At 48.9% G+C, this 13,637-nt stretch overlaps 1 protein-coding gene across 3 annotated transcripts in view; it reads left to right on the forward strand.

The window, feature by feature from the left end:
- The first annotated feature begins 939 nt into the window (after positions 1-939).
- Positions 940-13,637, forward strand: part of ADGRB2 (adhesion G protein-coupled receptor B2) — a 160,342-nt gene continuing 147,644 nt past the window's right edge. Inside the window, exon 1 of one of the 3 annotated variants that reach the window (XM_083511561.1) lies at positions 940-1,597. Coding sequence is in view for 1 of the 3 variants with exons in the window: in XM_083511559.1 (XP_083367685.1) it covers positions 4,370-4,399 (30 nt within the window). In the remaining 2 variants the exon portion in view is untranslated. Of the gene's footprint in view, positions 1,598-2,585; positions 3,072-4,219; positions 4,400-13,637 lie in introns of those variants that run through there. The other 2 variants (XM_083511562.1, XM_083511559.1) reach the window with 2 other exon arrangements.

The following is a 13,637-nucleotide window of genomic DNA, read 5'->3' on the forward strand; positions in this document are numbered from 1 at the left end:
AGCAGCAGCAAAAAAGACAAAGAAAAAAGAAAGAAAGAGCTAATGGTATTCTAGGCTACATCAACCGAAATTCCTGATCAAGGGAAGTAATAACATCACTCTATTCTGCCTTGGTCAGAACACATCTGGAATGCTGTGTCCAGTTCTGGGCACCACAACTTAAGAAGGATATTGACAGGCTGGAATGTACGCAGAGGAGGGCCACCAAGATGATCAAGGGTCTAGAAACCAAGCCTTATGAGGAATGGTTGAGGAGATGAGTATGTTTAGCCTGGAAGAGAGGAGACAAGGAGGAGATATGATAGCCATCTTCAAGTATCTCAAGGACTGTCACCTGGAAGAGGAAACAAGCTTGTTTTCTCCTGCTCTGGAGGGTGGGTTCTAAACCAAGGGCTTCAAGTCACAAGAAAGGAAATTCGGCAAGGAAACATTTGGAAGAACTTTCTGACAGCAAGGGCTGTTTGACGTTGGAATGAACTCCCTTGCAAGGTGGTGGCCTCTTCCTTGGAGGTTTCTAAGCAGAGGTTCGGTGGGCATCTGTGAGGGATGCTTTAGCTGTGACTCCTGCTTTGCAGATGATCCTTAGGATCCCTTCCAACTGTACGGTTCGATGACATATGAGACAACGATCCAGCGCTAAACTCGGCTTTACCTCTAAGTCGCGTGTGAACCGGTCCTTACTCCCGGGCGAGCCCGCATTAGGACTGCAGCTTTACCGGGACTTCTGAACGAGCCGCTTCCCCACCCGCACTGTCGGAAAGCCAGTCGCCCGCATTTCCAAGCCTCCATCTGTCCGGGGCTTCCTTAAAGCTCAGGAAGTCCTTTTCCTCTTTTCTCTCCCTCTCTCCTCTCCTCCTCCTCCTCCTCCTCCTCCTCCTCCTCCTCCTCCTCTTTGGGTTCCCCCCTCCCTCCTTCCTTTCCGCGCAAACTCTTCGCCATGCCTGCTGCTGCCGCCGCCGCTGCCATTGGTATCACACACACTCCAGCGAGAGCCCTGCAGGAGCCGGAGCAGCGCGAGCCCAACCCTGCTGCTGCTGCTGCTGCTGCTGCTGTTGCAAGGAGAGGCGAGGCAAGAGGATCAGCGGCGGCGGCGCCCGGCAGCCCCGGGCCCAGGCGCGCGTGCCTGCCCGTCTGCCTGCCCGCCCGCCTGCCAGAGGGAGGAAGGATGCGAGCCGCTGGCTGCGTTTGCTCCGCAAGGGTCCGTCGTCTGCAGCAGCAGCAGCCCAACCGCTGCCGCCGCCGCCGCCACCAGATCTGGGAAACGCTTGTGCAATAGTTCAAGTGACGCACCGAGGGAGTAGGGAGGGGGGAGATTCCCCCCTCCTCCTCTAATTTTCTTTCTTTCTTCTTTTTTTGGAAGAAGGTGGAGACTTTTTCATTTTTTGTATCAACTACGGCGTTCATCCGCAGTGCAAGTTAAAAGGAGCCTTTTTAAATGAATCTTCCTTGCATTTGCGCCCCCATCATTTTATTTCTTTCTTTCTTTTATTAAAAATAATAATATAAATGAATCACCCCCAACGCAAGGGATGGCAAACTTCAGCTCTCTGGCTGCTTCATCGTGGAAGATCTTAAAGTCCTGCTGAACAAAGATCAGGTAAGGAGCACAGGGCTTTGTCCGAGGATGGAAGGAACGGAGAGAGGGGGGCAAAGGCGAGCGCTTGGTCGCCACGCTTTAGCCGCTCGTCGGAATGCCAGCAAACGGCGCTCCCCGCCGCGCCATCGCTCCCACCTGCCTTGCCCATCAAGTGCCCGGCGGAGAAGCCGCCGCCGCCGGCGGGCTCCGGAGTAAAGTTGGTTGCGATTGATTGCAGGATGAGTTCTCTTTTCACCCCCGCTTTCCATCCAGCACCTTCCTGCTCCTCTCTTATCCCCCCCCACCGGATTCCATCCCGATTCCTCCTCCTTTCAGATAGATGGCATGGAACGCCAATTAATTATTAGTATCTTTATTTTACTGTTATTCCTAACTGCTCCGCTTGTGAACGCCGCTCGCAAAATGCCACAACTACTAATCGCAACCTACCCTCTCCCCCGCAAAATTTTCACCCCCCCCCCGCCTAAGGTAGCAAGTTTCGTCCTGCTATTTAGAGCTTGCACATTTAAATAAACAAACGATAAAAAGGTAGCTTTTCTAATGATGATGATTGCAAATGAGAGAGACTCTCCCCCCCCCACGGATGAGTCGGTTTGGAAGTTTTTTAGACTGATATTTATAGTGGCAGTTTGCGGCGGCGTGGGGGAGGCGAGAGAATAAATATCTTTTTGTATGTGTTTCTCGCTCTCGTCTTTGGCCGGGGAGGCGAAAGATACAAGTGTCCGGTTCTTCTTCCTCCTGCTGCTGCATTCACGCGAAAGGTTCTCTTCCCTCCCCTCCTCCCCGCCAAATTCAGCTGCCCCCCCCGGCTGCTTTTTGCTGCTAGCTTTTAACGCCATGAAAACGAATAAGCGTAAATCGGCTACGTCTAATTCGAGGCTTTTAGGTGGGTTTTTTGTGTGTTTTTTAATGCGTATGTGGATTTATTGATGCAAAAGAGCCGGGGGGGTGGGTGGGAGGGAAGGAGGAAGGAGATTTTCCCAGCGGATTCCTTTCTTTCGTGCATGCAACTTCCCAACATCGTTTGCATCTGAAATGGGTGCGATCTGAATCATCGCTTGCAAATTTTGGAGAGGTCTCTGTGCATCGGGGGGGGGGGCGGGGGGAGAGGAAGAGAAAATCGGTGGTCGTTTGGTGTTGCATTACCTAATGCCAGGAAGAAGAAAGAAGGAGAAAAAATTCTCTTTCTCTCGGCGGAAGGCAACGGAGTGTCTCGTTAGCTGGCTAAATTGCAATTGGATTCGGCGGCTCCGGCAGTTTAATTGCTTTGGCTTGCAAGCCGCAGTGTTTCTTCTTTGGGGGGTGGCAACAGGATGCAGGACTCTCCACCCGCCTCCCTTCCCCAAAAGGAACAGATCCAGAATACGGAAAGGCTTCTGCTTTGAAGAGAGAAGGTCGATGACAGAAGGCGAGACGAAGAAGGAAACGGGATTCATTAGGGAAGCTTCACTTCCAACTCCTGTTTTTTAAAAAAGTAATACTGCCTTTTTTTTCTTTTTCTTTTACAAGGTGGGTGATTCTGTTCAGAAGTGTTTTCTGGCGCCCACTCTAGGAGAAGGAAGAAATGACACTCGGTGGCCAGAGTGCCCTTCTGTCTAAAACACACACTCTTTTTCCTGGTAATGATGGTTGGTTCTCACATGTATATAATCCCTTTCTTTCTCATGACCCACATGTGCATGTGTGAACCAACACCATTAAAAAGGTTTGTGTTTTGGAGTACAGGCATGTCCTGTCATTGGTGGTGACAGCTGGATAGCTCATGTATACAACCCCATTTCCACTTGATGCCATAGGCGCTGGGTTTTGACTCTTCAGTTGTATCTTAAAATAAAATTGTGTTATGGGTGCTAGGAGCAGGGTTGAAGTTTATTTCCCGATAGATTCTTGTTTGCTTGTGTTGCATTGAGTTACCACTGATTGGAGATTGGCTTGTAAACATGCCAGCTATCGCTTGGCGCAAAACTCTCAAGAGGTAAAATGCAACATGCCTACATATTTTACTTACCTTTTGTAAGTTGTGCCATCCATGTGCTCAGGCAGTGTCTTAAGAGTGTGGCATTGAGGCCTTCTGAATAGCTCCGGAGCACAGAATTTTCCCTGGAGATTCGCCAAAGTCAGAATCTGAGCTTTATTTTATTATCTCTTTGTACCATCTTTCAGCAGTTGCGGTTAGAGAGAGAACACTTAGGGCATGCTGTTCTGCCTATATTTTAATAAAAAGTGTGGGTTACTTGCCCCTAACCCTTCTCATGTGCAAACTAAATATCTTCATAGATCTAAATCAACTTTTGTCAGCCTGGTCATTGCTAGATGTTTTGGACTACGATTCTCATCAGCCTCAGCCAAAACATCTGGAAGGGAGCACCAGGTTGAAGGCTGGTCTCAATATAAAGTATTTTGTGGTGGCTGGATTCAAATACCTGCAGCAGCTTTTGCTATAGACGCTAGTCTGACATTATTCTTTTTGGAGCGATGAATAAGAGGATGTGTGTGTAACATGACAGGGAGTGAAAATGTGCATTTAGATGCTGGTGGGGAGGTGTAGTGAGATGAGTCACTTCTATGCATCTGTCTTGTTTTTTCCCTCCCCTTCCTTCATTTGCACTGTTGGTTAACATTCTGCTCCGTTCCTCTATGCACTCGCCTGGCTGCATTCAGAGGGACAGATTTTGTTGCGATTTCTGGGAACACTTCTGTGACACAAAGGGCGGCTTCACCTCCCGTGGATCATAGAACGGGGGTGTTGAACATGTGGCTGCCCATCAAACGATGTCGGACTCCCAACTTCCATCAGCCCCGGTGAGCATCTTCAAGGATGATGGGAGCTGTAGTCCAGCGGCATCTGTAGGGCCACAGGTTCCTCACCCCGGCTTTAGAGACTAAGTGATCCCTTCCAACCCGATTTATTTAATGGGTGCATATGGAACAGTGGGGCAGTTTCTCTGTTTGGTTGAGAGCGCAAGCCACTAGGGGTTGGGGAAGGGCTGGAACTCAGTGGTAGAGCACCTGCTCTGCAGGCAGAAGCTTCCAGGTTCAGTCCCCAATGGCAACTCCAGGCAGGGCTGGGAGAGACTCCTGCCTAAGCCCTGGTGGGGATCCCTTGCCAGTCAGTGATACTGAGCTAGGTAGACCAATGGTCTGACTCAGTATAAGGCAGCTTCCTGTGTTCCAGGAGCAGAGCAAATGCTTTGCATACAGAAGGTCTTAGGTTCAGTCCCCAGCAGTATCTCCAGGTATGGCTGGGATAGAACCCTGCCTGAAGCTCTGGAATGTTGCTGTTGGTTGAAGTTTCCAGAGCCAGAAGGACCAAGGGTCTCGTTTGTTGTAAGGCAGCCAAGAGGTCCTCCTGGTCCCCTCCCCACACTTCAGTGAAGATACACTTGCCAGGAGGGTTGCAGGGTTGTGTGTGCATGTGTGTGTGTGGGGGGGGGGGACTATGCTCTCAGCTTCATCTCCTTCTCAACCATATGAGGGTGATATTAATCCTGACCTGCCTTACAGCATCATTGGAAGGATTACCCAGATAGACATGGAGCATTTTGCATGCTCAAATGTGCTACAGATATTCTCAAGTGTTGTTCAGTGTAGAGAATACTAATTTTTTTTTGAAAATCATACAATTAAATCTTAGGCAGGCTTTCCTAGAGGTAGGTTCTATGGAGTCCAACAGCTCTCAAATTCTAGTAAGTGTGCTAAGAATTTGAGCCCAGGCTTAAGTGCTATAGTTTTGTGTGTGTGTGTGTGTGTGTGTGTGTGTTTTGCAAGATGTTTTATGATCATATTGTTACATAAATCAATATATGTTTAGTGAGAAGCATGCCCCTTGCTGTTCATGGGGCTTGTTCATTAGTAAATGTGTTTTGAATTACAGCCTAAACGTGATTTCTGGATTGCAGAGAAATCTCTGTGTGTATTATATCAAACGTTTTTTGGCATGGCATGCTACAAGACCTTATGGAGCTGGTTCATTTACTTGCCTCATCACTGAGATTCTTAAGCCAGACTTATAAAATAGTCACTCATCTGCAGTGAGTAGGTTTACCTGCTTCCCTTTGCTCATTGTTTGATGCTATGGATTTACAGGTGGGAAGGATTTTCTTTTTTCCTGCCACATCAGATTAGTTAGTGATTCTGGGGCTGTTCTTTACCTTCTCCAGGATCATGCACCTTGCCTCAGTTTCTTGAACTGCTTTGAGCTGGGACTCTGCTCCAGAGCTTGTTTGAACTTCAGGGCTGGAGGCTGTCAAATAATCAGAGCATGTGCAGAGTGCCTATGGCCTATGGCAGCTAGGCTCCCCAAATTTGGTTTGGGAAGCATGGGTCTCCAGGATGCATCACACATTTTACATGCAAGCTCAAACCCACCCCCATCAACCTCTCTCTAGAAATGAACAGCTGTTAGGATTTCTCTGCTCTGTACAGTTGCCCGCCTTGCTCTCCTTCCTTTAGATGCTTTAGAATCTGGATTGTGTCAATCAATCCAGGAGAGATTAATTGTGTGTGTGTGTGTGTGTGTGTGTGTGTGTGTGTGTGTCCATCTGGGACAGCCTTCCCCAAGCTGGTGCCCTCCAGATGTTTTGGACTGCAACACCCATCAACCACAGCACAGCATGACTACTTAGGGCTGATGAGAGCTGGAGTCCAAAGCATCAGCTTGGGGACAGGCAGAGCTAGGAAATCCTTTCACCCCTCTTGCTGTAAATCTCTGTGGAGAGCTTTGCAGATTGGAGGCAGTGGGCCTCAAGTTGAGCGGATGTGTCCCCCCACCCTCCACAGCAAGAGAGCCAGCTTGGAGCAGGCTGATGGGTTTTATTTAGTCCTGGTCTCAGCTGGCCATGAGATTGGCAGCATCTTCACTCACAGGAAAGGGCCAGTGATGGCAGCCTCCTCCGCTGCTGTAGAAATATGTCTCTCACTGAGTGACCCCTTTTGCCTTTCTAGTCCACTGCTTAACGCTTTGCTCTCTGCGACATGCTCTTGAGATGGCCCCATTTGGCATCTCATTCAGGCACAAGAAGGCAGAAATTGTGAAGTTGAGGAACGGGCATCTCTGGTGTACAGCTGTGAATGGAACCTCTACCCCCAGATGGCGGTGGAGACAGTGCTGGTTGGGCCCCAGGCAGATCTGTCATCACAGGGTCTTTCCTTCCGTGGGATGGAGCTGCAAGAGAGAAATGGAACCAAGGGTAGTGCATGGAGCAGCTTCTGTGGCAGAGTGGGGGACTGAGGTGCCTGGGAATGTGTGCATGGAATGAAACAAAGCCATCATGCTAAATGTGGAGTGTTTAAGTGAGTGGGCTGTTGCTTCTGCGTTCCCAGTAAAGTGACAAGTTCCAATGGTGGTGGTGGTTGTATTTTAAGGAGCTGAATTTGGACATTCAGAGTAAGAATCACCTTCACTGGAATACGCTAAAAGGTTTGGTGGTGGCCACGAAATCGTTGCCAGTGATTGGCTGAGATGCCAGAGTATCACAGAAGAGCACAAAGCAGGCTGCCATTGGACTGAGCTGCTCTGATGATGGAGAAGGGGCAGGGCATGCTAGAGTGGAAAAATAGAAAGAAGTCTGCCTAAGAAACTGAGCAATCTAAGGAGGAAGCTTTGAAGACTTATCCAGCGGGAGAAGGTTCACTCAGCCAGGAGGTGGAGAGGTGAAGATAAAAGGGCCCATTCATATACAACCAGTGGCCAACTCTTTGGCTGCAGGCTTTCAGCAGAACTCTTAACCTCATATCTGATGAATGTCTGAAGTTGCTTATGCTGCCGTCTATTGTAGCTGGCAGTGGTTTTCCAGGGTCTTAAGGAGAGGGAAGCCTTTTGTAGTTCTCCAGACCACATCAGGGATTGAACCCAGAAATATCTGCATGCAGAGCAAGAGACAGGCCACTGGAAGGGACCAGGGCTTTATTTTGTGAATTCTGAGAACAGGAGATCTCTGGACAGGAAAAGAAACAGTCTCCAAACTCCTACTGCAGCTGTGCCCAACCTGGTGCCCTCCAGATCAGCTCCCATCAGCCCCCAGCATGGCCATTCATCTGTGGCTGCCCCTCCCTTTCAGATCAACTCAGGAAATCCAGTTGTAATTCGGCGAGAGTGCTTAGCTTCTGTTTCATCCAGAGTCTGTAATTCCTCCGGATGCGACAGCTGTCACGGCGCAAGGGAGAGCACGAGGAACGTGTCACATTTGATAAGGACACTCTAGCCAGCTAATTTCTGCCCAGGAGGACAGGGAGAAATTGCTCTGAAATCCAGTGCAATCCTGCAATGCTCTTTTCCTTGCATCTCCTCCCAAGTCCCTTCTCCTGTGTTTTGCATGACAGAATTACATCGCATGGCATAGTTAGAGAAGTTGTGCTTAAAACAGCTCCCTCCTCCCCTTCTGCCCCTTGGAAGACTCTCGTTTTCTTGCTTCATCAAGGGAGCTGTGCATTTTGAAGCAAACTGACCCAATTTGCAACTCCCAGATTAATACATAGATTGGAACGTACTTATACTTTGGATTTTGCACTTGTGAATTTTGCAGTGGAGTTCTCTGCTCAAAAAACATGTCATGATTAATAAAAAAAAATAGTTTTGAATAAAATACATTTAGAAATGCATTCATTGAGATAAAATACTTTTTTAAAAATCACAAATTAATGTGGGAGCACAAATTAATGTGCACCTGCAAAATGAACAGAGACCAGAAATAGACTGATCTGTCTGTTCTTAACCCCTTTTGTAAAAGAAGCTCCTTGTGCAGAGATGTTTGTAAGGCTGTGGTTGGATATACACTTGGGGAACCTTTTTCAGACAGGGGGTCACATGCCGGGGTAGGCAGGGCCAGAGGAAGTAGTGGGTGGGGCAATGGGTAGGCAGCTCCCACTTTTGTAGTCAGCTGCATTCCAGTCACACACAAAAAGTCAGAGGCTTCCACCCCAAGCCATCTTTCCATCTTTCCAGTTTCCAAGCAAGCAAAGAGATTTTCCAGCTGCAGAACTGCACTTGCAGGGGTAGGCCTGGGGAGCGATATAGCCTCAGAAGGGGAACCATGGCTTGGGAAGAGTCCTGTTGGCCAGATAGAGAGACCTGGAAGACCTATGGGTCACTTCCACCTGGGTTGGGAAACCTCAGGCTGGTTCCCCAACCAGGGTGGGAGTGACCCATAGGTCTCTTCGGGGGGGGGGGGGTTGGAGTCTTTGGACTATTAGAGGGTTGAGTGACATAAGAGAACTTTGTGACTGCTGTGCAGGAACCTGTCCTTTTCTTAATTTTGGTTGTCAACAGAGATAGAAGCCATGTTAAGTTAGAGTAGGTCCATTGAAATTAGTGAATGCTAATTTCATGCTATGAGTTCATAGAATCATAGAGTTGTAAGGGACCCAAAGGGTCATGTAGTCCAACCCCATTCACTGCAGGAATCACAGCTAAAGAAACCCTGACAGATGGCCATTCAACCTCCGTTTACAAACCACCTTCTGAGTTAGGTCCATTGATTTCAATAGATCTGCCCTGAGTAAAACTTAGTTGAGTATTATCCAGTGTTGGGGCAAGCCTGTTTATCATAGTGAAGGGCAATGAGCCAATGCTGCAACTAGGGCAGGTATCCTGCTTTCTCATAGACCTCTGTGGTCCCTTTTCACTTTCAGGGAGATTGTGAGAGAGTCCTGCTAGGAACATGGGGAGCTGCCTTACACTAATTTGGGCTGTCGGACGATCTAGATTCTAGCTCATGTTCAAGCAAGCCACAGTTTGCCTAGACAAACTCTGTCTTTGTGTTATGTGCTAACCAGGCCATTTTGTGATTTAAGACGGTTTAATACCTGCCAATATATTACATGCAGAGCTTACTGCAAAGAATGTTATAGGTGTAACTCTTTTTTACCCCGAAATGGAAACACAGCTTTGGCATGGTTTTCCAGTGTGGTTGCCTGGAGACCAATCTTTTTCATCCACAGGGGACTTGGTTCCTTTTCTGGAGGTTTGCATTATGCTCATCACACCATCCAATTAAGCTGCACCCCATGAGGCACCAGGGATCTGAAGCAGCCGGAAAGACTGGGTTTGAGGGCTATTGCCAATGTGGGTCAGCATTGCTGGATGAGACCAGCAGGCCATTGGTCTGGCTTGGCAGGATGCAGCTCCTTCTATCATTAGAGAAGCCTTTCTTGGAAGTGCTGTCCACTGCCCAGGAGAGTCAGCATCTCTTGATTGTAGCAAGTATCTGGGTCTCCTGTCAGCTCCTATCTCAGGAAGTAGATCTTGCAGAGCAAAGCAGTCTGTTCTCTTGAGGTTTGCAGGATTTGACTAATAAAAGTCAAGATTGAGAAGATAAGAAAAGGAGAGGCAAGGAGAGATTAGTGATTAGACAAGGAGCAGAGAGAGAGAGACATAAAAATACTCATTGTCTTAAGAGCCCAAGGACTGCCTTAGTAGATCAGACCAATGGTCCAGTTTAGGCTGGGGACATTCCAGCTGTGGCCCACAAGAAGAGTGTGAGGGCAACAGTCATCAGCCCTCAAGGATTGGTATTTGCTGTTGTTGTTTTCAGTCTGCACATGTTATGTAATTGATTATGTCCTCCCCCCACCCCAATTTGCTTCCTTTGCATTAAAATGAATGGGGTGTAATGATATAATGGCAATGTAATTTACTTTAAGTGATGTGATGAATTACATAATTTTGCTACAGTGGGCAATAAGAGCATGAGAAGAGCCAGGATTCTTTGAGGGAAGCCATCCCTGTTCACAGTGGCATCATGGTGATACTGCAGCCCCAAGGAACACAGGAAGCTGCCTTATACTGAATCAGGCCACAGGCCCACCTAACTCCATATTTGTCCAATCCTATTTTAACACTATTGAAATACAATTCCCCTCAGCCCCAGCCAGAAGAATGCACCTGGATTGCACCAGTGCAGTGAAGGCCCTTCTACATCCCCTCCACGTAGCAAAACTGGGGCCCATCTGTGAAAAGAGCACAGCAGCAAGCTTAAAATAATGAAGAGAAGGAACTCCATATAAATAGCTAGTGAAATTAATTGCTATGGGATGCTGGGAGTGGCCATTGCCTCAATTGCCTTTAAAAACAAATTAGAGAAATGCGCTCGGATTGGGCCACTTCATGACTGCCAGACGTGACAGCTAGTGGAGCGGTACTCCCCCCACCCACCCCAGTCTGGAGACAGACTGCAGCAACTGCGGATCACATGGGACTCCCCCTGCCACCACCACCCCTCACACAATATACAGCAGATAAGAAACACACGAAGAGGGGATCTGTGGCAGAGAGAAAGGAAGAGAACAAGAAACGCAATCCTAATAGGGCATGGATTTTGCCGTTGTATGTAGTCATTGATTTACAGCGGCTTTCACCAAGCTGCTGCTCTCCAGATAAACATCTGGAGGGCACCAGGTTGGTGAAGGCTGTTCGTGGAGGAAAAGGCTACCAATTGCTACTAGCCATGATAGCTCTTCTCTGCTTCCATGGCAGTAATGCTTCTGAATACCAGTTGCTGGAAGCCACAGGAGGGCAGAGGGCTCTTGTGCTTGGGTCCTGCCTTTGGGTTTCCCACAGGCGCCTGGTTGGCTACTGGGAGCCCAGCTTAGTGGCCTAGGTGTGTCCTTGGCCTGATTCAACAGCAGGGCTCCTCTTACATTCTTAACCAAGTTCTGCTCTTTGTTTTTCCCTGCTTTACAATGCCGGCTCCCAGACTAAGCTAAGGAGAGTATGCTACGTTAACATTTCTCAAACTTCCAGTAACCGGGGCACACGCTTCTTTGTTCTGTGCTGAAATCAGAGTTGTGCTCAAAGTTCCAAAGCCAGAGTTGCCTGTGATTGTCACAGGTGCAAAACTGGTCATGTGGCGTGGAGAGGAGGAAGGAAGGTCGACTCAGTGTAAGAGGATCCTAAAAACCTCTTGGCATGGTTCTACTGCTAATGTCCACTCCTCCATTGGGTACCCCAGGGCCATTTGCCTCCTGCTGCAGCCTCGATCCAGGTCAGCCCTTCTGCATCTCCAAATAAGGCTCCCCCTGGTGTGCTGGGAGGTTTCTTTCCAGTGCAAATAGCAATTCTGTGTTTGTCTCTCTGTGTATGTGTCTGCTCCAGATCAGGGCAACATCAGGGAACAGAAAATGTTTAACCCCCTTCTGCTACTCCTAAGAACACAAACAGAACCTGCTGGATCAGTCCAATGGTCCACCTTGTCCACCCTCCTGTTCATAGAATCATAGAATCATAGAGTTGGAAGAGACCACAAGGGCCATCAAGTCCAACCCCCTGCCAAGCAGGAAACACCATCAGAGCACTCCTGACATATGGTTGTCAAGCCTCTGCTTAAAGACCTCCAAAGGAGGAGACTCCACCACACTCCTTGGCAGCAAATTCCACTGTCGAACAGCTCTTACTGTCAGGAAGTTCTTCCTAATGTTTAGGTGGAATCTTTTTTCTTGTAGTTTGGATCCATTGCTCTGTGTCCGCTTCTCTGGAGCAGCAGAAAACAACCTTTCTCCCTCCAGGGGAGCTTACTAGCGGGAAGGTAAATGGTGTTTCCGTGTGTGCTGCGCTGGCTCGCCAGAGCAGCTTTGTCACGCTGGCCACGTGACCCGGAAGTGTCTGCGGACAGCGCTGGCTCCCGGCCTCTAGAGTGAGATGAGCGCACAGCCCTAGAGTCTGTCAAGACTGGCCTGTACGGGCAGGGGTAAATTTACGGTTATTATTTATACCCCACCCATCTGGCTGGGCTTCCCCAGCCACTCTGGGCTGCTTCCAAATAAATATTAAAATACTGTAATACATCAAACATTAAAAGCTTCCCTAAACAGGGCTGCCTTCAGATGTCTTCTAAAAGTCTGGTCGTTGTTGTTCTCTTTGACATCTGGTGGGAGGGCATTCCACAGGGAGGGCGCCACTACCGATATTCAATGTTTCTGTTGCTGCTGTTGCCCCCAACTCTAGTCCCAGTGCTCTAACTTTACAAATCCAGACGAGTCCCCTCTCCCTGATCTCACCTCTCTCTCTCTCTCACACACACACTCCCTCTCTCCCTCTCCCCCCCCCCCAAGCATGGGCAGTCCTGTAAATCACTCAAGGCTATAATGCAGGCACAGAGTGTTCTCTGGCAGAGAATAATCCTTAATCTTGGAGCAGCTTTTAAACTCAAACTCGCATTTGGAAGACCTTTGAAAAAAAATTTTTTAATGACAGTTAAGGTAAAATAAATTCCCAAAAAGGGCCGCCTGGCTGCCAGTGATAGCGACTCTGATCCAGCGATTGGCAAAAAGCATCGCTGTTAACGACATCAGCTTGGTGAATTGTGCCAAAGATGCATTCAGGCTCCTTGGAATGGAGAGTGGCAGCGGGCCAGGAAGGGAGAAAAGGAGCCTTCCCCTGGCTCCTGGCCCAGTGGGATGTTCTGTAGGCACTTCTGGGCAAACCCCTCTCCTTCCCCCACCAACCTCCCTCAACAGTGGGCTGTACTCTGGACAGCTTTCATTGCATGCCGCACGAATGCCAGTTTGCTGGGATTGTCTCCCTTGTGCAATTCAGCCTCCTGTGAAACCATTCTTCAGTCTGGGGCCTGCCATCAACCAGGACAGCGCAAGGCAAGCACTGGGGCTCTCAAAGAGGCAGTGGCGTAGCGTGGGTTGTCAGCACCCGGGGCAAGGCAAGTAATTTGCGCCCCCTAACCCGTGGATTTGCGCCCCCTAACCTGTGGATTTGTGCCCCCTAACCCTAACCCCCAGATGTTGCGCCCGGTGCGGCCGGCCCCCCCTGCACCCCCCACGCTACGCCACTGCAAAGAGGAGATCCCAGCCACTTTGCTCCTCCCCAGACCTTCTTGGCTTGGTTAGGAAGGGAAGAGCTCAGCCCTAAGCCTGGATTCAGATGACCTGCTAAGCCAAAGTGTGGCCAGGGAGCAGAAGGGACCAGAGAGGAGCAGAGCAGCTGCAACTCCTCTCTGAAGGCACGACCTGTTTCAGTGAGCCATAGTTTGGCTTACAGTGTCATGAGAATCCATATTTTTTCTTGGGAATTGGGTGCAAGTGTCAAGCTGAT

This window comes from Podarcis liolepis (assembly GCF_965112155.1).
Source record: "Podarcis liolepis genome assembly, chromosome: 7".
NCBI lineage: Eukaryota > Metazoa > Chordata > Lepidosauria > Squamata > Lacertidae > Podarcis > Podarcis liolepis.